The sequence below is a fragment of the Pleurodeles waltl genome, chromosome 4_2 (assembly GCF_031143425.1).
Source record: "Pleurodeles waltl isolate 20211129_DDA chromosome 4_2, aPleWal1.hap1.20221129, whole genome shotgun sequence".
Lineage (NCBI taxonomy): Eukaryota > Metazoa > Chordata > Amphibia > Caudata > Salamandridae > Pleurodeles > Pleurodeles waltl.
The window spans coordinates 1,051,926,115-1,051,948,643 of record NC_090443.1 but is presented as its reverse complement, the minus strand read 5'-3'; the positions used below and the strand labels follow the sequence as shown (position 1 = coordinate 1,051,948,643).

General features: G+C 50.9%; 1 protein-coding gene across 1 annotated transcript in view; it reads left to right on the top strand.

The window, feature by feature from the left end:
• The first annotated feature begins 1,677 nt into the window (after nt 1-1,677).
• The window catches only part of TIMM10 (translocase of inner mitochondrial membrane 10), a 48,783-nt gene continuing 27,931 nt past the window's right edge, over nt 1,678-22,529 (top strand). Inside the window, exons 1-2 of the mRNA XM_069233054.1 lie at nt 1,678-1,775; nt 7,657-7,980. Of these exons, the coding sequence (XP_069089155.1) occupies nt 7,910-7,980 (71 nt within the window). The 5' untranslated portion in view covers nt 1,678-1,775; nt 7,657-7,909. The remainder of the gene's footprint in view (nt 1,776-7,656; nt 7,981-22,529) is intronic.

The following is a 22,529-nucleotide window of genomic DNA, read 5'->3' as shown; positions in this document are numbered from 1 at the left end:
CACTGTGGGAATCTTCCTATGCAGCCCAAGGAGTCTCGGCTGGCGTGAAAGCATTGAATAGTACTCCACATGCTTCGTCAGGAGACGGGATTGTACAAGGCACAGTGGGAATCTTCCAAGGAGGCTGTGCTGGCGTGAAAGCTTCGAATAGTACTCCAAGTGCTTCGCCAGGAGACGGGATGGTACAAGGCACTGTGGGAATCTTCCAAGGAGTCTCAGCTGGCGTGAAAAGTTTGAATAGTACTCCACGTGCTTCACCAGGAGACGGGATGGTACAAGGCACCCTGGGAATCTTCTTATGCAGCCCAAGGAAACTGTGCTGGCGTGAAAGCTTCGAATAGTACTCCACGTGCTTCACCAGGAGGCGGGATGGTACAAGGCACTGTGGGAATCTTCCTATGCAGCCCAAGGAGTCTCGGCTGGCGTGAAAGCTTTGAATAGTACTCCACATGCTTCGCCAGGAGACGGGATGGTACAAGGCACAGTGGGAATCTTTCAAGGAGTCTATGCTGGTGTGAAAGCTTTGAATAGTACTCCAAGTGCTTCGCCAGGAGACGGGATGGTACAAGGCACTGTGGGAATATTCCTATGCAGCCCAAGGAGTCTGTGCTGGCGTGAAAGCTTTGAATAGTACTCCACGTGCTTCGCCAGGAGATGGGATGGTACAAGGCACTGTGGGAATCTTCCTTTGCAGTCAGAGTCTCGGCTGGCAGGGAAGTTTGAATAGTGCTGCACCAAAGACAAAGATCTTTACTACAAGGCTAATTTTGTTTCCTGTCAGATCACAAATCCATGTTTTGCACTCACGTTGCTGAATATAAAGTTTTTTTTCCAGGTGGTAGCATACGTAATAAATCGCTACATGCTACGGTTGTGTGTAAATGTATGTCAAAAAACTTTTGTGTGTTTATATGGTAACTGGAGATGCGTGGTGACAAAATAAGAAGATAAACACACAAAAGGTTACTTTTAAATATACATATATGCGGAATGTGACATCAAACAAAATATGTTATGGTATAGCAACCATAATAAAGCGCTATAGTGTGGCAGCGCTTTCTTTTGTGATAGCCTTTGTACAAGCAAAAAAGTGCTGCTATATTATAGCGCTTTATGACTTTTGCTGCAGATAGAGGAAGAAGGTAAATGGAAGTTCTTTACATATATGCTCGGCAGCTGGAATTAAGTGGCCAAATTAGGAGGGCGGGTTGACCAAGTTATGTGGCAAGAAAAGTGCAATTCGGCATTTGCCAGCAGGTGCAGCACGTGCGAGGCCGCACCGCACGTGCCTGTTTATGATTGATAGATCCGGGCGTTCGGTGCATTATCGCCGCAGACGGGGGAGGGGAGCAGGCCAGGGCCGCGGCAGCGCCCGCCCCACGCGGTTAGCAACGGCTATGCGGCGGATGATGATGGATTGTGCGGCCAGTCCAGAATTATGCGGAAAAAGCGCTTCAACAGCTCGGCGGAGCTCGGCTACATATACATGCATGACGTCAGCCCCGGCCCCGCCCCCGGGGGCGGCTGAACATTGCCCCGCCCCGCCGCGGCGCTACCAAGGCTTGGAGCGGCGAACGAGGCTCGCGCGGCCGCTTCCGGGGCGGGGTCACGCGCGCAGTGAGGAAGGCAGCGCGTGCGCAGTACGGAAGGCAGCGCGCGCTCGCGCCCAGCTCGTAGCCACGCCTCTGACGTCGGCGGAAATGGGGCTCCCGGAAGTGCGGTGAGTTTACCCCGCCGGAAGTGGGGCACACGTGCTTCCGGTGCTGCTGCTGGAGGTGAGTGAAGGGGACGGAGCAGAAGGGGTTCTGCTCCCAGGGCGAGAGCCCCCCGAGAGAGGAGCTGAGAGCGGTCCTGTCGGCCCCCCGAGCCTCATGCCAACCCCTCCCCAGGGTACCCGCGGCTCTGTGTGCTCCAGCCTCCGCCGCCGGGGAGCCCTGGGCTCACCCCCGAGGGCCGCGCCCCCCCTTCACCACAGACCCCCACCCCGTGCCTCTCCTTCACCACAGACCCCCCCCCACAGTGCGTGCACTATGCCCCCCCCCCACACGTGCAGTGTGCCCCCCACCGGTACCTGCTGTGCCGACGTTTCCCCTCTCTCCTTGTGCAGGGGGGGCTGGGCTCCCCCACTTCACAGCATTAATGTCACCCAAAGGTTGGGGGTGAGGCGGGTCCCCCCCAGGCCTGGCCTCCTGGGGTGGAGTTGGAGGAGCCGCGGGTCAGGACCTGGGAAGTTAAGGAGATAAAAACCTAATTGATGTTTTGTACCAGCAGCCTCTCCTCGCCAACGTCTACAGTGTATTAGGGATGTTAATGGACACCCCCCGAGCACGGCCCAGGCTCGCACAGTTCATCTCTGCACGCTCAGCTGCCTCGTTACTGACCCGTCCTCCGCGCCCTCCTACAAGGTCGCCTTATTTGTCTGCGGAATCGACGCCTCCATTCACAGGACATGGAGAGTGGCCCTCTGTCTTCACAGCATTCTCATGATGTCTCTCTGTATTGACCTGCAGTCTGTCGCATTATGTCATCTCACACACATTAAGGAGACTGTCACAATGTACACTGGCACTTACCTGCACCTATAACTTATCACCCAAGTAATGAAATATTTACTGGCTTCTAACTGTGTTGTTGAGCAGATTTCTAGAGGCACTATCACCGGGGAGGGTATCCTGGCACTGAGCAGGTGTGATTCTAGCCACACCTAGGGCCTAGTCATATTTGAAAAGCTTACACCAGAATTAAAGAACTGAGATAGATTCAGTTGTATGTAGTGGCAGATCATTCAAATCAAAGGTTTATAGAGCACAAGTACTCACCCATAAGGGTCTCAAGGCACTAAAGGAGTTTGTCATCTGAACTTCAGTTGAAGAGCCATGTTTTAAGGTCCTTCCTCAATTGAGGTAGCGATGGTGACTCCATGAGGTGCAGGGGCAGGGTGTTCCAGATCCCTAGGCCGTGTAGGGCCCTGTATGCGTGGGTGAGGAATTTGGAGTTAATTATTTTCTCAATAGGAAGCCAGTGGAGGTCTCTTTGGTGATTAGTGTGTTAGCAGTGGAGAATGTCCAGAATGAGTCTGCTGGAGGCGTTTTGGATGTACTGTAGTTTCTTCAGGTTTTTCTGGTTCGTACCACTTAGAGGGCGTTTCCATAGTTGAGTCTGCTGGTAACCAGGGCATGGGTTACGGTTTTGCGACAGTCCTCTGGGATCCATTTGTACATCTCTCGGAGAAGTCAGTGTGTGAAAGCAGGAGGCTGCGACAGAGTTAACTTGGCGGGTCATGGAGAGCAATGAGTTCAGGGTGAAAACGAGGTTATGTGCATGGTTTGTTGGGGTTGGTGGTGTGCCAGGGTTAGATGACCACCAGGTGTCATCCCAGGTTGATGTGGATGGCCCCAGGACGATGTGGATGGTCCCAGGGCGAGGATCTCCGTCTTGTCAGAGTTCAGCTTGAGGTATTTCTTCTTCATCCAGACGGCAACTGCTTCCATCCCGTTGCGGATATTCTTCTTGGCGGTAGTGGGGTTTTCAGTCAGTGAGAAGATCAGCTGGGTATCGTCAGCGTAGGAGACGATATTTCAGCCCGTGGTTCCTGACGGTGGATACAAGCGGGCCATGTAGATGTTAGAGTGCAGGGCTCAGGGAGGGACCCTGTGGAGCTCCACAGCTGAAGTTCGTAGGTTCTGACAGGTAATGCGGGATCTGACTCTGTGTTCTGCCAGCCATTCCACCTATCACTTGTGTTGGAGAAGCCTTGACTGCTGGATCTGATGTTCCATATGTGTGCAAATAGAAGTCCAGACTAGGAGATGTGTTTGTAAGGCTGAGTGAAGGCAGAGACTATTGTTGATGTCTGCTGGGCCAGTGTTGTGAAAGTGTATGTGAGGAGGTTGAATTATCTTTTTTTTCAGTACGGGGAGCCAGTGGAGCTCCTTCCTTCAGATTTGGTGTGATGTGAGAGCGCAGTGGGAGATAGAGTGATTCTGGTTGCTAAATTGTGAATGGTCTACAACCTTTTGGCCAGCATTTTGTTGATCCCGGCATAGACGTTGATCCTGTAGTCGAGCTTGCTTGTGACTAGGGCGTGCATGACAATTTTCTGGGTGCTGTTTGGAGCCATTTGAAAATGTTCCTCACTGTCTTCAGGGTATGGAAGCATAAGACTGTAATGGCCTTGACTTGGGGGCTTCTGTCAAGTTTTCTATCCATTATTATGCCGAGGTGTGTTGGTAGGTGGAAGGGGTGTTGGTCCTAGCTCTGTTGACCACCAGGTGGATTCCCACTTTTTTATGCTGTTCACAAAGATCAATATTACAGTCTTATCAGTGTACAACTTTAGAGAGTTGGTCTTTATTCAGTGGGTGATTTCAGTCATGCATTGAACTAGATCCAGGTGCTGGACATCTTGTCTAGGAGAGAGACAATGAGCTGATGGTAGATCCTTGCACACTCCTGTGTGGCGAGTTGGAGTGGAGTATGTCGAGCTAAGCTGAGGATCTGTAGAACGACGCTATGTCCACGTTTACTGTGGCCTTCCCTGTATTTGCTTACTCTCTCTTCCTTCCATGACCCTACCAGCTACTCCTACCATTTGCTGACTGGCCTACTCATGTCACTGAGTCCTTCAGATCATTACAAGAAGAATAAGAGCCAACAGGAGCAAAGGCTTGTACCACATTACTTTAAGTCCCCAGAGAAGAGCATTTTATGGAACATAGAGAGATACTGTACTCTAGTTGGTCACTGAGGAGCAGGTTTACACTGGCTACACAAGAGCATAGAACTGTTACAGTACAGGCGGCAGTCCAAGCGTCCCTCACATAGAACTGTTACAGTGCAGGCAGCAGTGCAAGCGTCCCTCACCTAGAACTGTTACAGTGGAGGCGGCAGTGCAAGCGTCCCTCACATGGAACTCTTACAGTACAGACGTCAGCACAAGCGTCCCTCACCTAGAACTGTTACAGTACGGGCGGCGGTGCAAGCGTCCCTCACATAGAACTGTTACAGTACAGGCAGCAGTGCAAGCGTCCCTCACATAGAACTGTTACAGTACAGGCAGCAGTGCAAGCGTCGCTCACATAGAACTATTACAGTGCAGGCGGCAGTGCAAGCGTCCCTCCCATAGAACTGTTACAGTACAGGCGGCAGCAGTGCAAGCGTCCCTCACATAGAACTGTTACAGTACAGGCAGCAGTGCAAGCGTCCCTCACATAGAACTATTACAGTGTAGGCGGCAGTGCAAGCATCCCTCACATAGAACTATTACACTACAGGCGGCAGCAGTGCAAGCGTCCCTCACATAGAACTGTTACAGTACAGGCGGCAGCAGTGCAAGCGTCCCTCACATAGAACTGTTACAGTACAGGCAGCAGCAGTGCAAGCATCCCTCACATAGAACTATTACACTACAGGCGGCAGCAGTGCAAGCGTCCCTCACATAGAACTGTTACAGTACAGGCAGCGGTGCAAGCGTCCCTCACATAGAACTGTTACAGTACAGGCGGCAGCAGTGCAAGCATCCCTCACATAGAACTGTTACAGTACATTCAGCAGCAGTGCAAGCGTCCCTCACATGGAACTGTTACACTACAGGCGGCAGCAGTGCAAGCGTCCCTCACATAGAACTGTTACAGTACAGGCGGCAGTGCAAGCGTCCCTCACATAGAACTGTTACAGTACAGACCGGAGCAGTGCAAGCGTCCCTCACATAGAACTGTTACAGTGCAGGCAGCAGTGCAAGCGTCCCTCACCTAGAACTGTTACAGTGCAGGCGGCAGTGCAAGCGTCCCTCACATGGAACTGTTACAGTACAGACGTCAGCACAAGCGTCCCTCACCTAGAACTGTTACAGTACGGGCGGCGGTGCAAGCGTCCCTCACATAGAACTGTTACAGTACAGGCAGCAGTGCAAGCGTCCCTCACATAGAACTGTTACAATACAGGCAGCAGTGCAAGCGTCCCTCACATAGAACTGTTACAGTACAGGCGGCAGCAGTGCAAGCGTCCCTCACATAGAACTATTACACTACAGGCAGCAGCAGTGCAAGCGTCCCTCACATAGAACTGTTACAGTACAGGCGGCAGTGCAAGCGTCCCTCACATAGAACTGTTACAGTACAGACAGGAGCAGTGCAAGCGTCCCTCACCTAGAACTGTTACAGTGCAGGCGGCAGTGCAAGCGTCCCTCACATGGAACTGTTACAGTACAGACGTCAGCACAAGCGTCCCTCACCTAGAACTGTTACAGTACGGGCGGCGGTGCAAGCGTCCCTCACATAGAACTGTTACAGTACAGGCAGCAGTGCAAGCGTCCCTCACATAGAACTGTTACAGTACAGGCGGCAGCAGTGCAAGCGTCCCTCACATAGAACTGTTACAGTACAGGCGGCAGTGCAAGCGTCCCTCACATGGAACTGTTACAGTAGAGTCAGCAGCGGTGCAAACGTCCCTCACATAGAACTGTTACAGTACAGGCGGCAGTGCAAGCGTCCCTCACATAGAACAGTACAGGCAGCAGCAGTGCAAACGTCCCTCACTTAGAACTGTTACTGTACAGGCAGCAGTGCAAGCGTCCCTCACATAGAACAGTACAGGCAGCAGCAGTGCAAACGTCCATCACATAGAACTGTTACAAATGAAGGAATGAACCGATGTGAAGGAGCTCGCCCGACGCCCATGGCGGCCACAGGAGGGAACAAGCCGCACTGGGTTCCAGTTTAACAATGTGGAGAGTCTCGTCCTGTTTTCCAAGGCTCCAGCACTAAAGCATCCCACATGGGTTTTGGGGGGGGGGGCCCAAATGTGTGTTGAAGCTGATATTGTTCTAAATAGATCCTAGCAGTGACCGCGAAGGTTTCACTCATCGTCTGGGCTGAAGTGCCACAGCAAGTAGGGCCCACCTGATGGGGTCTGTAATGGGAGGCCACAGTTTGTCTGGCCCATTTGTGCCTTGAGGTCTCTGGACAGATGTACAGCAGCTTGTATCTGTGGTCATCTGGGGCTTGTGGCCACCTCGGAGTGCATTGAAGGCCCTTCTTTATCTACCAGTGGTAGAAGAGCAGCTCTCAGGCGCGCCAGGGAACGGCCCAAATTAAAGGGCCTTGCTACATTGCTCGCTCCAGTCGTCTCCCCCCTCACTCCAGTCGTCTCCCCCTCACTTCAGCCAGCCCCATCCTGACTTTCAATAATTGCAGCGGCTGCTGGGTGTCTCAAAGGGCTACAGTGCTGAGTGGATTAGGGAACCATGGGCTGTCTTATACATACATTCATAAGTTTTTTTTTCTTCTCTATATGCCTCAGATATCTAACAGTCTTATTTGTGCGATTTTATAGATGCATGAAATATGTTAAATGGCCTGCTGTAGCTCTCTGGGGAGGGATGTCTGTTCATAACAGCAGCTCACAGTGCCAGCTCTGCTTAGGGCAGGCGGTCTGATAGATTTGTTCTTGGTAATCTTGGGTGTGTGTTGGCAGCGCACAGTTGCTTGCCCGGGACACTGAATCTGAGCCCACGCTGTGATGAGCCTTTCATAAAGTGTTCAGAGCATGCTACAATGAGGCCCAGGGACAGTGGGTTGCAGTTTCTTCTTGCATTCTTGTTGAGTGATATGTATTTTTTGCTGTACCCCCATCTAGCTGTCGGTTTCTGTGTTTCAGCTCTGAAGGACACACCCTTGTGAGATTTCATTGGTGCTCCCGTTTCTTCACCAACTCGCAGCAGCCCAAGGCATCCTGTGCTATATCCTGTCTATTCAAGGATTCTACCACATCAGCTGCCTGGAATCTCTTGGAGATTAGGAATTGAAGGCAGAAGTCTGAGGTCTCGTTAAGGAAACAGCGGCTGCAATCAACTCCTCAAAGGGCACGCTTGGCAGCTTGAGATCTTGCAGACAAGGGCCCTTCTTACACCATGGACCCCATGAGAGCGCAGCAGCTGGCTGCTGAGCTGGAGGTGGAGATGATGGCCGACATGTACAACAGGTGAGCGCTGCTCGGGTGGGCAGCACCGGAAGGGGTTAAATGAGGGAGCAGGATTCTGTTGGTTTCTCCTTTCGCTAGCCCATCACTTTCAACATTTTAGATGCAAACGTGTTGTGACCTGCATTTTCTGTGGTGTATTTTTTGACTGTCCAGTTACCTACTGGTACTCATGAAAGCTTTCCTGGGTACCACTGTCACTGGACAGCTTCCAGCAGATGATAAAACCTGTTCACACAGAAACAGTCAGTCTTTGGTTGTTCCATTCTCGTTCCCCGAAGCAGCGCTCGGCCATCTTGGCGCTGGCTCCACACGAGCATATACTGCAGCTTCAGGCACCTTTTGGTTTTGGCTACAGAGGCGCTGTTCAGTGCGTGTGTCTCCTCTGAGGGGCACATGGAGACCCCAGATAGCCCCCCCCTGCGCTGGTTCTGCTTTCGTGAAAACCTTGATGCTCATGAGCCGTCTCCTCTGCATCAGTGCTGTGATCTGGCCAATGCGTGCGTCATTTCCTGCTGTATCTTTACAACAACATTCGTGTGCTCCCCACTAGCAATCTTGCTAATACTGATCTCCAATTAGCTGGTAAAGGTAACTCTAGCACACGTGTCGACTATTTGCCCAGGACAATGTTTGCGAAGCAACTCTTCACAAACACAGGACTGGCAAGGGTGTGTCCACCACATCGCATTTAGATTAACAAACCCCTCCCCTGGCCCTGGCCCTTACCTCCAACCTCGCCTCTGTGCGGGGTGAGCTTCTCTGCCACTTTCTTACCTTTGTTGCGCCACCGAAGTGAGTAACCACCCGAGAATGTCTGATTAACGCAGCTCTTGCTTTCAGTGTGTAGTGTTTGGCTGAGCTGGCAATGGTTGACCTCTCCAGTCTAACACACAATACCCGGTGGCTCCGTCTCCATCATCAGTGAATACCACACACTGGTGCAGAGTGAGTTCTTTCCTGGGCTCCCCTCGTTCTCCAGTTACTCTCGCATTATACGCACCCCTTAAAAATGTTAGCACCCATCGGCTACAGCAGGCAGATTGTTCTGATTTGTGTATGTTCTGGAATCCTCGCCGTTGTTATTGATCCCTTCGCACTGCTAGGATGGAAAGCCCCGGCCACTGACCCAAGACAGGAGAGCTCTTTTGTGGAAGTGGTTCTTGTGACCCTCATCTTGTGCTTGTGTTGCTAGTTAAATTCTGGTTTTGAAAGGATTTTCCCATATTAGTCTGTAGTGTTCTCCCTGTTCCTGTTATTCTAGGTTCTGTTGGTTGCTGTGTGTTCTTCGTCTTGTTCTCCAGGTCCTCCCTGCGCCCCTGACTGCTAACTCCTAGTCGTGACCTATCCCGGGTGTCTTTGAGGGGCACTGGTCTTTCCACCAGCCTGTTCAAGTACACATCTCCACATGGGAACCCAAGGCTCGATGACTGCAGTCATCTGAACACCACACCAACAGTGGGGCGAAGAGATAAAGTTTCTCAACCCTGGTTCTGATGATGTTGATGTCCCTAAGCTTTTAAAAAGGTCGATGACCATGCAGTTTGTCACTCGTGGCGTCTGCAGATCCTCAACCTGTGATATCAGCCACTTTTTGTGATCCTTATGACCATATCTTTTTGTCCTTTGGTTTTGAGCACCTCTCGTTTTGGGGTCCTCTTGGCAGTGTTCATATTGCTTTACCTTGTTTTGTCGTACTTCTTAGTAATGATCTGTCCCTGGAGCACTGTGAAGGCCGCAGCCAATACCCTCTCTAGGCGGGTGCACTGCATCTACAGGGGGTATTTATCCTAGTTTAAGGCAAGAGCTGGAAGCCAGAGCCAGCCAAACTTCCATCTTCTTTCAAAATCCAAACAACGTGTCCAGAAGGAATTAGTTTTCCGTCTCTTTTTCCAAGTCTTTTATGTCACTTTCTCTGCATTTCTCTGGGATGCCAGCTAAGCACTGGGCTCATTTTAGTTAGCCGAGGTGGCGTGTGGATTGCCCCCTGTCACTTTAATCCAAGTTTCCTTGGTGCTTGGACTTTGTCAAACACTTGACAGGAAAGTGAATCTGAAGTACAGTGGAGTCCACCCTGCACCTACAGGCTGTTTGCCTCCTATAACTACCATTAGGTGCTGATCCACATACTGTGTCCTTTATGCACAGAACAGACCTACACTTCCTCACTCTGCCCCTCACTCATCCTAAATGCCGGCTGAGCAGTCCTTCATCAAGGATGTCCATATAAGGGCCTCTTCTGCCAGTCTGATATCGCCAGCCTTCAGTCATGCTGTAGTCTGGTATGTTGAATGTAGGTAACATCATGGCCCAACACATTCTAGGTGTGTTTCAGTGGAAGTTGCTGCTCATCCACTGACCCTTTTGTGCGTTTCTAGAGTCCTGGCATGTCATGTAAGCTTTTTGCCTCCCCTTCCTGCCCTTTTCGGTGGCACTGGCCCAAGAGTCAGTCACTCTGACCTTCTAGTGGGCATTGCTATGGGCTCATGACAGTCTCTGTACCTTGATAGATAAGTTTCTTCCATTGAGCAGTACTTGTCATATAGTAATTACACTTCCTATGCTGTTGCACTTGTCCCGTTTGCCGGGCCCAAAAAGAACGCTGCAGGTCCATTCTGTAGATCTTTTTCGTAGATCCTAGCACACTCCTGTGTGGCGAGTTGGAGTGGAGTATGTTGAGCTAAGCTGAGGATCTGTAGAACGACTATGTGTCCACGTTTACTGTGGCCTTCCCTGTATTTGCTTACTCGCTCTTCCTTCCATGACCCTACCAGTCACTCCTACCATCTGCTGATTGGCCTACTCATGTCACTGAGTCCTTCAGATTATTACAAGAAGAATAAGAGCTAACAGGAGTGAAGGCTTGTACTACATTACTTTAAGTCCCCATAGAAGAGCATTTTATGGAACATAGAGATACTGTACTCTAGTCGGTCACAGAGGAGCAGGTTTACGCTGGCTACACAAGAAAATTGCAGGACTCTAGTGCTTGCTTCAGTGTAATAAAAAGGTGTAGGCGTCCCTCACATGGAACTGTTACAGTACAGAGCAGCAGTGCAAGCGTCCCTCACATAGAACTGTTACAGTACAGGCGGCAGTGCAAGCGTCCCTCACATAGAACAGTCACAGTACAGGCGGCAGTTCAAGCGTCCCTCACATAGAACTGTTACAGTACAGGTGGCAGCAGTGCAAGTGTCCCTCACATAGAACTGTTACAGTACAGGCAGCAGCAGTGCAAGCGTCCCTCACATAGAACTGTTACAGTACAGGCGGCAGTGCAAGCGTCCCTCACATAGAACTGTTACAGTACAGGCGGCAGTGCAAGCGTCCCTCACATAGAACTGTTACAGTACAGACGGCAGTGCAAGCGTCCCTCATGTAGAACTGCTACAGTACAGGCAGCGGCAGTGCAAGCGTCCCTCACATAGAACTGTTACAGTACAGGCAGCAGTAGTGCAAGCGTCCCTCACATAGAACTGTTACAGTACAGGCAGCAGTAGTGCAAGCGTCCCTCACATAGAACTGTTACAGTGCAGGCAGCAGTGCAAGCGTCCCTCACATAGAACTGTTACAGTACAGGCAGCAGTGCAAGCGTCCCTCACATAGAACTGTTACAGTACAGGCGGCAGTGCAAGCGTCCCTCACATAGAACTGTTACAGTACAGGCGGCAGTGCAAGCGTCCCTCATGTAGAACGGCTACAGTACAGGCAGCAGCGGTGCAAACGTCCCTCACATAGAACTGTTACAGTACAGGTGGCGGTGCAAGCGTCCCTCACATAGAACTGTTACAGTACAGGCAGCAGCGGTGCAAACGTCCCTCACATAGAACTGTTACAGTACAGGCAGCAGTGCAAGCTTCCCTCACATAGAACTGTTACAGTACAGGCGGCAGTGCAAGCGTCCCTCACATAGAACTGTTACAGTACAGGCGGCAGTGCAAGCGTCCCTCACATAGAACTGTTACAGTACAGGCGGCAGTGCAAGCGTCCCTCGCATAGAACTGTTACGGTACAGGCGGCAGTGCAAGCGTCCCTCACATGGAACTGTTACAGTACAGGCGGCAGCAGTGCAAGCGTCCCTCACATGGAACTGTTACAGTACAGGCAGCAGTGCAAGCGTCCCTCACATGGAACTGTTACAGTACAGGCGGCAGTGCAAGCGTCCCTCACATAGAACTGTTACAGTACAGGCGGCAGTGCAAGCGTCCCTCACATAGAACTGTTACAGTACAGGCGGCAGTGCAAGCGTCCCTCACATAGAACTGTTACAGTACAGGCGGCAGTGCAAGCGTCCCTCACATAGAACTGTAACAGTACAGGCAGCGGTGCAAGTGTCCCTCACATAGAACTGTTACAGTACATTCAGCAGCAGTGCAAGCGTCCCTCACATAGAACTGTTACAGTACAGGCGGCAGTGCAAGCGTCTCTCACATAGAGCTGTTACAGTACATTCAGCAGCAGTGCAAGCGTCCCTCACATAGAACTGTTACAGTACAGGCAGCAGTGCAAGCGTCCCTCACATAGAACTGTTACAGTACAGGCGGCAGTGCAAGCGTCCCTCACATAGAACTGTTACAGTACAGGCGGCAGTGCAAGCGTCCCTCATGTAGAACTGCTACAGTACAGGCAGCAGCGGTGCAAACGTCCCTCACATAGAACTGTTACAGTACAGGTGGCGGTGCAAGCGTCCCTCACATAGAACTGTTACAGTACAGGCAGCAGCGGTGCAAACGTCCCTCACATAGAACTGTTACAGTACAGGCAGCAGTGCAAGCGTCCCTCACATAGAACTGTTACAGTACAGGCGGCAGTGCAAGCGTCCCTCACATAGAACTGTTACAGTACAGACAGGAGCAGTGCAAGCGTCCCTCACATAGAACTGTTACAGTACAGGCAGCAGTGCAAGCGTCCCTCACATAGAACTGTTACAGTACAGGCGGCAGTGCAAGCGTCCCTCATGTAGAACTGCTACAGTACAGGCAGCGGCAGTGCAAGCGTCCCTCACATGGAACTGTTACAGTACAGGCGGCAGTGCAAGCGTCCCTCACATAGAACTGTTACAGTACAGGCGGCAGTGCAAGCGTCCCTCACATAGAACTGTTACAGTACAGGCAGCAGTGCAAGCGTCCCTCACATGGAACTGTTACAGTACAGGCGGCGGCAGTGCAAGCGTCCCTCACATAGAACTGTTACAGTACAGGCAGCGGCAGTGCAAGCGTCCCTCACATAGAGCTGTTACAGTACAGGCAGCAGCAGTGCAAGCGTCCCTCACATAGAACTGTTACAGTACAGACAGGAGCAGTGCAAGCGTCCCTCACATAGAACTGTTACAGTGCAGGCAGCAGTGCAAGCGTCCCTCACATAGAGCTGTTACAGTACAGGCGGCAGTGCAAGCGTCCCTCATGTAGAACTGCTACAGTACAGGCAGCGGCGGTGCAAGCGTCCCTCACATAGAACTGTTACAGTACAGGCAGCAGTGCAAGCGTCCCTCACATAGAACTGTTACAGTACAGGCGGCGGCAGTGCAAGCGTCCCTCACATAGAGCTGTTACAGTACAGGCGGCAGTGCAAGCGTCCCTCACGTAGAACTGTTACAGTACAGGCGGCAGTGCAAGCGTCCCTCACATAGAACTGTTACAGTACAGGCGGCAGTGCAAGCGTCCCTCACATAGAACTGTTACAGTACAGGCAGCAGTAGTGCAAGCGTCCCTCACATAGAACTGTTACAGTACAGGCGGCAGCAGTGCAAGCGTCCCTCACATGGAACTGTTACAGTACAGGCGGCAGCAGTGCAAGCGTCCCTCACATGGAACTGTTACAGTACAGGCGGCGGCAGTGCAAGCGTCCCTCACATGGAACTGTTACAGTACAGGCGGCAGTGCAAGCGTCCCTCACATAGAACTGTTACAGTACAGGCGGCAGCAGTGCAAGCGTCCCTCACATGGAACTGTTACAGTACAGGCGGCAGTGCAAGCGTCCCTCACATAGAACTGTTACAGTACAGGCGGCAGTGCAAGCGTCCCTCACATAGAACTGTTACAGTACAGGCGGCAGTGCAAGCGTCCCTCACATAGAACAGTACAGGCAGCAGCAGTGCAAACGTCCCTCACATAGAACTGTTACAGTACAGGCAGCAGCAATGCAAGCATCCCTCACATAGAACTGTTACAGTACAGGCAGCAGTGCAAGCGTCCCTCACCTAGAGCTGTTACAGTACAGGCGGCAGCAATGCAAGCATCCCTCACATAGAACTGTTACAGTACAGGCAGCAGTGCAAGCGTCCCTCACCTAGAACTGTTACAGTACAGGCGGCGGCAGTGCAAGCGTCCCTCACATAGAACTGTTACAGTACAGGCAGCAGCAGTGCAAGCGTCCCTCACATAGAACTGTTACAGTACAGGCAGCAGCAGTGCAAGCGTCCCTCACATAGAACTGTTACCGTACAGGCAGCAGCAGTGCAAGCGTCCCTCACATAGAACTGTTACAGTACAGGCGGCAGTGCAAGCGTCCCTCACATAGAACTGTTACAGTACAGGCAGCAGCAGTGCAAGCGTCCCTCACATAGAACTATTACACTACAGGCAGCAGCAGTGCAAGCGTCCCTCACATAGAACTGTTACAGTACAGACAGGAGCAGTGCAAGCGTCCCTCACATAGAACTGTTACAGTACAGGCAGCAGTGCAAGCGTCCCTCACCTAGAACTGTTACAGTGCAGGCGGCAGTGCAAGCGTCCCTCACATAGAACTGTTACAGTACAGGCAGCAGTGCAAGCGTCCCTCACATAGAACTGTTACACTACAGACAGGAGCAGTGCAAGCGTCCCTCACATAGAACTGTTACAGTACAGGCAGCAGTGCAAGCGTCCCTCACCTAGAACTGTTACAGTACAGGCAGCAGCAGTGCAAGCGTCCCTCACATAGAACTGTTACAGTACAGGCGGCAGTGCAAGCGTCCCTCACATAGAACTGTTACAGTACAGGCAGCAGCAGTGCAAGCGTCCCTCACATAGAACTGTTACAGTACAGACAGGAGCAGTGCAAGCGTCCCTCACATAGAACTGTTACAGTACAGGCAGCAGCGGTGCAAACGTCCCTCACATAGAACTGTTACAGTACAGGCGGCAGTGCAAGCGTCCCTCACATAGAACTGTTACAGTACAGGCAGCAGTGCAAGCGTCCCTCACATAGAACTGTTACAGTACAGGCAGCAGCAGTGCAAGCGTCCCTCACATAGAACAGTACAGGCAGCAGCAGTGCAAGCGTCCCTCACATAGAACAGTACAGGCAGCAGTGCAAGCGTCCCTCACATAGAACTGTTACAGTACAGGCAGCAGTGCAAGCGTCCCTCGCATAGAACTGTTACAGTACAGGCAGCAGCAGTGCAAGCGTCCCTCACATAGAACTGTTACAGTACAGGCGGCAGTGCAAGCGTCCCTCACATAGAACAGTTACAGTACAGGCAGCGGTGCAAGTGTCCCTCACATAGAACTGTTACAGTACAGGCGGCAGTGCAAGCGTCCTTCACATAGCACTGCTACAGTACAGACGGCAGTGCAAGCGTCCCTCACATAGAACAGTACAGGCAGCAGCAGTGCAAGCGTCCCTCACATAGAACTGTTACAGTACAGGCAGCAGCAGTGCAAGCGTCCCTCACATAGAACAGTCACAGTACAGGCAGCAGCAGTGCAAGCGTCCCTCACATAGAACTGTTACAGTACAGGCAGCAGCAGTGCAAGCGTCCCTCACATAGAACTGTTACAGTACAGACGGCAGCGGTGCAAGCGTCCCTCACATAGAACTGTTACAGTACAGGCAGCAGTGCAAGCGTCCCTCACATAGAACTGTTACAGTACAGGTGGCGGTGCAAGCGTCCCTCACATAGAACTGTTACAGTACAGGCGGCAGTGCAAGCGTCCCTCACATAGAACTGTTACAGTACAGGCAGCAGTGCAAGCGTCCCTCACATAGAACTGTTACAGTACAGGCAGCAGCAGTGCAAGCGTCCCTCACATAGAACAGTACAGGCAGCAGCAGTGCAAGCGTCCCTCACATAGAACAGTACAGGCAGCAGTGCAAGCGTCCCTCACATAGAACTGTTACAGTACAGGCAGCAGTGCAAGCGTCCCTCACATAGAACTGTTACAGTACAGGCAGCAGCAGTGCAAGCGTCCCTCACATAGAACTGTTACAGTACAGGCGGCAGTGCAAGCGTCCCTCACATAGAACAGTTACAGTACAGGCAGCGGTGCAAGTGTCCCTCACATAGAACTGTTACAGTACAGGCGGCAGTGCAAGCGTCCCTCACATAGAACTGTTACAGTACAGGTGGCGGTGCAAGCGTCCCTCACATAGAACTGTTACAGTACAGGCGGCAGTGCAAGCGTCCCTCACATAGAACTGTTACAGTACAGGCAGCAGCGCAAGCGTCCCTCACATAGAACAGGCTGCGGTGGTTCAAGCTGTACTTGAGCATCTCTTTGTTCACCTGTCGCTTGGTAAGGATCCCCGGCAGGCTGGGTAGAGCGCAGGCGGACTACAGACATAATGCAGCCTTACTTTGAAGGTAAGCAGCATACAATCTCCTCATCTATTGCCTGCCTGACTCTTGGTAATTGCTGGAAAATGTTGACGCTTTGACTCCTTCGATTCATCTTCCTGAAGTTTACTAACCAAAGATTCCAAATTTTAAAAAGGAGGTATTGGGTAAGGCAGCCTGTTAAAAAAAACACGTTGGGGGGAAATTCTTATTGGAAAAAAAATAGAGACAGTGGCCAAATTGTAAAATGACAAGCCATTGAATCTGTCCTTTAAGTTTTCTTTTCTTAAAGGAACGACGAACAGGCCTGATTGATTTCTAACCCTTCATAAACTGAGAATCCTGGTTTGCCAGTCTAAGTGACCTGTGCATCCTTCTATACAGGTTTATAGAGAATCAGTGCTGAGTAGGTTATTTGTTGACGATGGCAAAGCCGAACTCTTGGAAACTCGGCTCTCATCACCAAGTCCACCTGTGGGAGACCTCTGTTCAGCATTTGAGAACTTTATCTCAGTATTGCAGCAGGAGGTATGATAAATCAAACATTATACCGTCTGAAGTGGCGCCATTTTACTTCCATTCACCCCTTATTAATAAAGTCCCTTTTGACTTCATTCTCAAAATAACTGCCTATTCAATCTAAGATCGATCTCTCTACTTTAGTATTCAGAAAAAGTTCAATTTATATCTAATATCTGAAAACCGACAAGTCCCTTCAGCCACGTTTAACTCGGTTTCTGAGACGTCAACATCATTACCTCTAATCTTGTCATTCACTTGTCTCTGATACTTTGATAGACTCACCATTTGCAGCTCTGTCGGGTACTGTGCACTGAGACCCCTGCAGAGAAGGTGGAGCCTGATCTTGTGGAGGTGATCCATAAAATTCTTCCAGTAGCAGAGATTCACTCTCCAGCATCCACTCCTGTGTTGCACAGTTCCTAAAGTTACATTTCTTTTTAATGTCTTTATTCTGTGAGGTTCAACAGCTAACAGTCACATAACCAACACTCGTCCAGTTCTTAAATAAATGTCGCAAATGCGAGTCAAATCATATTAATTTAAATGGTGAATTTACCAGATACCTTTAAACCTAACGCATAAGCAGCGTCCACCCCATCCAAAGATACATCTGGCACTACAGTGACCCCTGCTGAAGTGATGAGTATGTATGCAATGCAGACAAGAGAATAAAGACTGACCGCAGCCCCTGACGGCAGCACCCAGCTCAAAGCACTTCACTCTTCATGTAAACTCGTCACAGCAGTCAAAGCACCTTCTGCTGTCTCTACACAGTCCGCAGAGGCGAGGCACTTTTCAAGGCTGGTGGCTGAGACATACATTTACCTGCAGACCCCCAGTCCTTCTATCTAGTGACAAGTGTAGCCCCATTAACAGAGGCAATGCACCTTTCAGGGCTGTTAGACAATGCATCATTTACCTGCAGACCCCCAGTCCTTCTGTCTAGTGTAGCCCCATTAACAGAAGCAACACGCCTTACAAGGCCGTTAGACAATGCATCATTTACCTGCAGACCCCCAGTCCTTCTGTCTAGTGTAGCCCCATTAACAGAAGCAACACGCCTTCCAAGGCCGTTAGACAATGCATCATTTACCTGCAGACCCCCAGTCCTTCTGTCTAGTGTAGCCCCATTAACAGAAGCAACACGCCTTCCAAGGCCGTTAGACAATGCATCATTTACCTGCAGACCCCCAGTCCTTCTATCTAGTGACAAGTGTAGCCCCATTAACAGAGGCAATGCACCTTTCAGAGCTGTTAGACAATGCATCATTTACCTGCAGACCCCCAGTCCTTCTATCTAGTGACAAGTGCAGCCCCATTAACAGAGGCAATGCACCTTTCAGGGCTGTTAGACAATGCATCATGTACCTGCAGACCCCCCAGTCCTTCTGTCTAGTGACAAGTGTAGCCCCATTAACAGAAGCAACACGCCTTCCAAGGCCGTTAGACAATGCATCATGTACCTGCAGACCCCCAGTCCTTCTATCTAGTGTAGCCCCATTAACAGAAGCAACGCGCCTTCCAAGGCCGTTAGACAATGCATCATTTACCTGCAGACCCCCAGTCCTTCTATCTAGTGACAAGTGCAGCCCCATTAACAGAAGCAACACGCCTTCCAAGGCCGTTAGACAATGCATCATGTACCTGCAGACCCCCCAGTCCTTCTATCTAGTGACAAGTGCAGCCCCATTAACAGAGGCAATGCACCTTTCAGGGCTGTTAGACAATGCATCATTTACCTGCAGACCCCCAGTCCTTCTGTCTAGTGACAAGTGTAGCCCCATTAACAGAAGCAACACGCCTTCCAAGGCCGTTAGACAATGCATCATGTACCTGCAGACCCCCCAGTCCTTCTATCTAGTGACAAGTGCAGCCCCATTAACAGAGGCAATGCACCTTTCAGGGCTGTTAGACAATGCATCATTTACCTGCAGACCCCCAGTCCTTCTGTCTAGTGACAAGTGCAGCCCCATTAACAGAGGCAATGCACCTTTCAGGGCTGTTAGACAATGCATCATTTACCTGCAGACCCCCAGTCCTTCTGTCTAGTGACAAGTGTAGCCCCATTAACAGAAGCAACACGCCTTCCAAGGCCGTTAGACAATGCATCATGTACCTGCAGACCCCCCAGTCCTTCTATCTAGTGACAGGTGCAGCCCCATTAACAGAGGCAATGCACCTTTCAGAGCTGTTAGACAATGCATCGTGTACCTGCAGACCCCCAGTCCTTCTATCTAGTGACAAGTGTAGCCCCATTAACAGAGGCAATGCACCTTTCAGGGCTGTTAGACAATGCATCATTTACCTGCAGACCCCCAGTCCTTCTGTCTAGTGTAGCCCCATTAACAGAAGCAACACGCCTTCCAAGGCCGTTAGACAATGCATCATTTACCTGCAGACCCCCAGCCTTCTGTCTAGTGTAGCCCCATTAACAGAAGCAACACGCCTTCCAAGGCCGTTAGACAATGCATCATTTACCTGCAGACCCCCAGTCCTTCTGTCTAGTGTAGCCCCATTAACAGAAGCAACGCCGCCTTCCAAGGCCGTTAGACAATGCATCATGTACCTGCAGACCCCCCAGTCCTTCTATCTAGTGACAAGTGCAGCCCCATTAACAGAGGCAATGCACCTTTCAGAGCTGTTAGACAATGCATCGTGTACCTGCAGACCCCCAGTCCTTCTATCTAGTGACAAGTGCAGCCCCATTAACAGAGGCAATGCACCTTTCAGAGCTGTTAGACAATGCATCGTGTACCTGCAGACCCCCAGTCCTTCTATCTAGTGACAAGTGCAGCCCCATTAACAGAGGCAATGCACCTTTCAGGGCTGTTAGACAATGCATCGTGTACCTGCAGACCCCCAGTCCTTCTATCTAGTGACAAGTGCAGCCCCATTAACAGAGGCAATGCACCTTTCAGGGCTGTTAGACAATGCATCATTTACCTGCAGACCCCCAGTCCTTCTGTCTAGTGACAAGTGTAGCCCCATTAACAGAAGCAACACGCCTTCCAAGGCCGTTAGACAATGCATCATGTACCTGCAGACCCCCCAGTCCTTCTATCTAGTGACAAGTGCAGCCCCATTAACAGAGGCAATGCACCTTTCAGAGCTGTTAGACAATGCATCGTGTACCTGCAGACCCCCAGTCCTTCTATCTAGTGACAAGTGTAGCCCCATTAACAGAAGCAACACGCCTTCCCAGGCCGTTAGACAATGCATCATTTACCTGCAGACCCCCAGTCCTTCTATCTAGTGACAAGTGCAGCCCCATTAACAGAAGCAACACGCCTTCCAAGGCCGTTAGACAATGCATCATGTACCTGCAGACCCCCCAGTCCTTCTATCTAGTGACAAGTGTAGCCCCATTAACAGAAGCAACGCCGCCTTTCAAGGCTGGTGGGCAATGCATCACCTTACCTGCAGAGCCTCCAGACCCTCAATCTACTGGCAGCTGTAAGACCATCATCCTTTTCTTTACATAGATCAACTAGTTCAAGTGCCACGTCAACATCACACAACAGACATCTACGCTGCCTCGGGCCTCCCACCCCAAGTGTACAACTTCCAACCTCCTCTCGCATGATGACCTCACCATCATCCTCAACCCCCTCAGGATGACAGTCTGCCACCCGCCATCCTGAAATCTTTGCAAGGAAGGACCCTCATTCTTTTTGTAACGCCAACGTTACTTCTCTCAGTTAAAGGTGCTGTTTCAGATGCCAACAGAACAGGACCTATCTCAACCCCCCACCCACCCTGCTGAGAGATCCTGCTCTGGATGCAGATGACCTCACTGATCACTGCCCTTTCACCCGGGGCATCATTGAGACCAGTCTTCACCAGACCACCTAAGGGGTGAAGAAGAGGGGCCTACAGGGTTCCAGTTAGGCTCTAGACCGTTCTGCAGCAGGGAGAGACTATCTTCACGTTAAAACAACCACCTCTGCCTCCCAGTCTGGTTCAGCCTCTCCCCTGCTGTCCACAAGCTCGCCCAGCAAGCACGGAGCGGCACCTTGGACATGCGGATGGGGTCCTCGGACATGGGCTGTGATGGGTCACCTTGTACCGCACCGTCCCACTGTGGAAGGGGTTGTAGCGCCTTCGAGGCCACATACAGCACATCTCCTGCAGCTCTCGTGCATACGCTGCACAGCAGTGCCCCCCGGGCTCCTGTGAGACTCGAACAAGCATGCAGGCAGCAGAAGAGGGGGCTCCCCATCTGCCGGAATCTGCAGTTCAGACAACGGTTTCTGAAGAGCCCCGCCGCCGCCTCGCTGACAGGAACTTACTGTTTCCTGCCTCATTGGAAACAGGGTCCTGGTCTTAAGGTATTTATTTTTTTACATTTTCATCTGTATTTATATTCATTTTTTGACCATCCTACTGGTATTTACCCATATTTATTTGAACATTTATTTAGCTGATTAAAATGCCTTTCACGCTTTAGCCAATTAAGCAGCCAAATATAGGAAAACACCACAGCCACCGGTAAATATTAGGATTATTCTACAAACACATGTGCCTAACTCCCCGTGCTGTCTGTGCCCAGCCTTTGTGTGGAACTGACACACCCCGGCACGGAGAGCGAGTCACAAGAAGCACAATTTTCAGTATTTTTCATCTTTTTAAAAATAAATACTGACAGGAAACATGTTTTGTGTCTGTATTTATCTGCACAAATCCGTAAAAACGGAACGTCAGGGCCTTCACGGTACATAACCTTGAACGCTGCTCAGTGCCCTGTGATCCCAAGCCGGATCCTGTGCACAGGTGACACCATCCTTGGAGATTTGTGGAAATCCAGGCACCTCTCGGTTCATTCCCTAAAGACGTCGGCCAGACCTGGGCTGCTCTTCCATGAATCGGGGGAACTCTTTACAGAGATCCCCGCAGGTACAGACCCAACTCCCCATCTTTAATTGCCTACCCCGATACCATCGTAGCCCCACACCGGACATAGGGTCACCTCCCTGTGCGATATTATATACAAGGGAAAGCCAAAGTCCTGCTGAGCGCATAATATCAGTTGTAGTTTTTAATAAATTGGTTTCCTCGATTGCTATAATGCTGTTTTTGAAAGCTATGAAATAGATGACACTACACATGAACTGCTCAGAACCTAAAGCTGCCAAGCCAAGCGAGGAGGCACCAGGGAACTAAACACTTGTACAAGTATTGTGTGACACAGCACACACAGAGGACACTACGCTGCCAGCCAGGGTATTTAAATGATTGTGTTCAGCCCTGCCTCCAGGGGCGCGAGTATTTCATTACTGCTGTGTTCTGGAGGCCCAGGTATTCTTTCTTTGTGGAGTTACAAAGAGCTGCATTATTACTCGCCCTGGAGTCTGCAGAATGCACCACACAGTACACCATCTGCTCGTCACTGGGTCAGCAGCCTGCTGAGGAGCTCCTTCACCCCATGAGGCAAGTAATTACAACACAACCCTGGCCTGCCCTTCACTCTCAGGACCTCTTTGGGTCCTCGACCTTT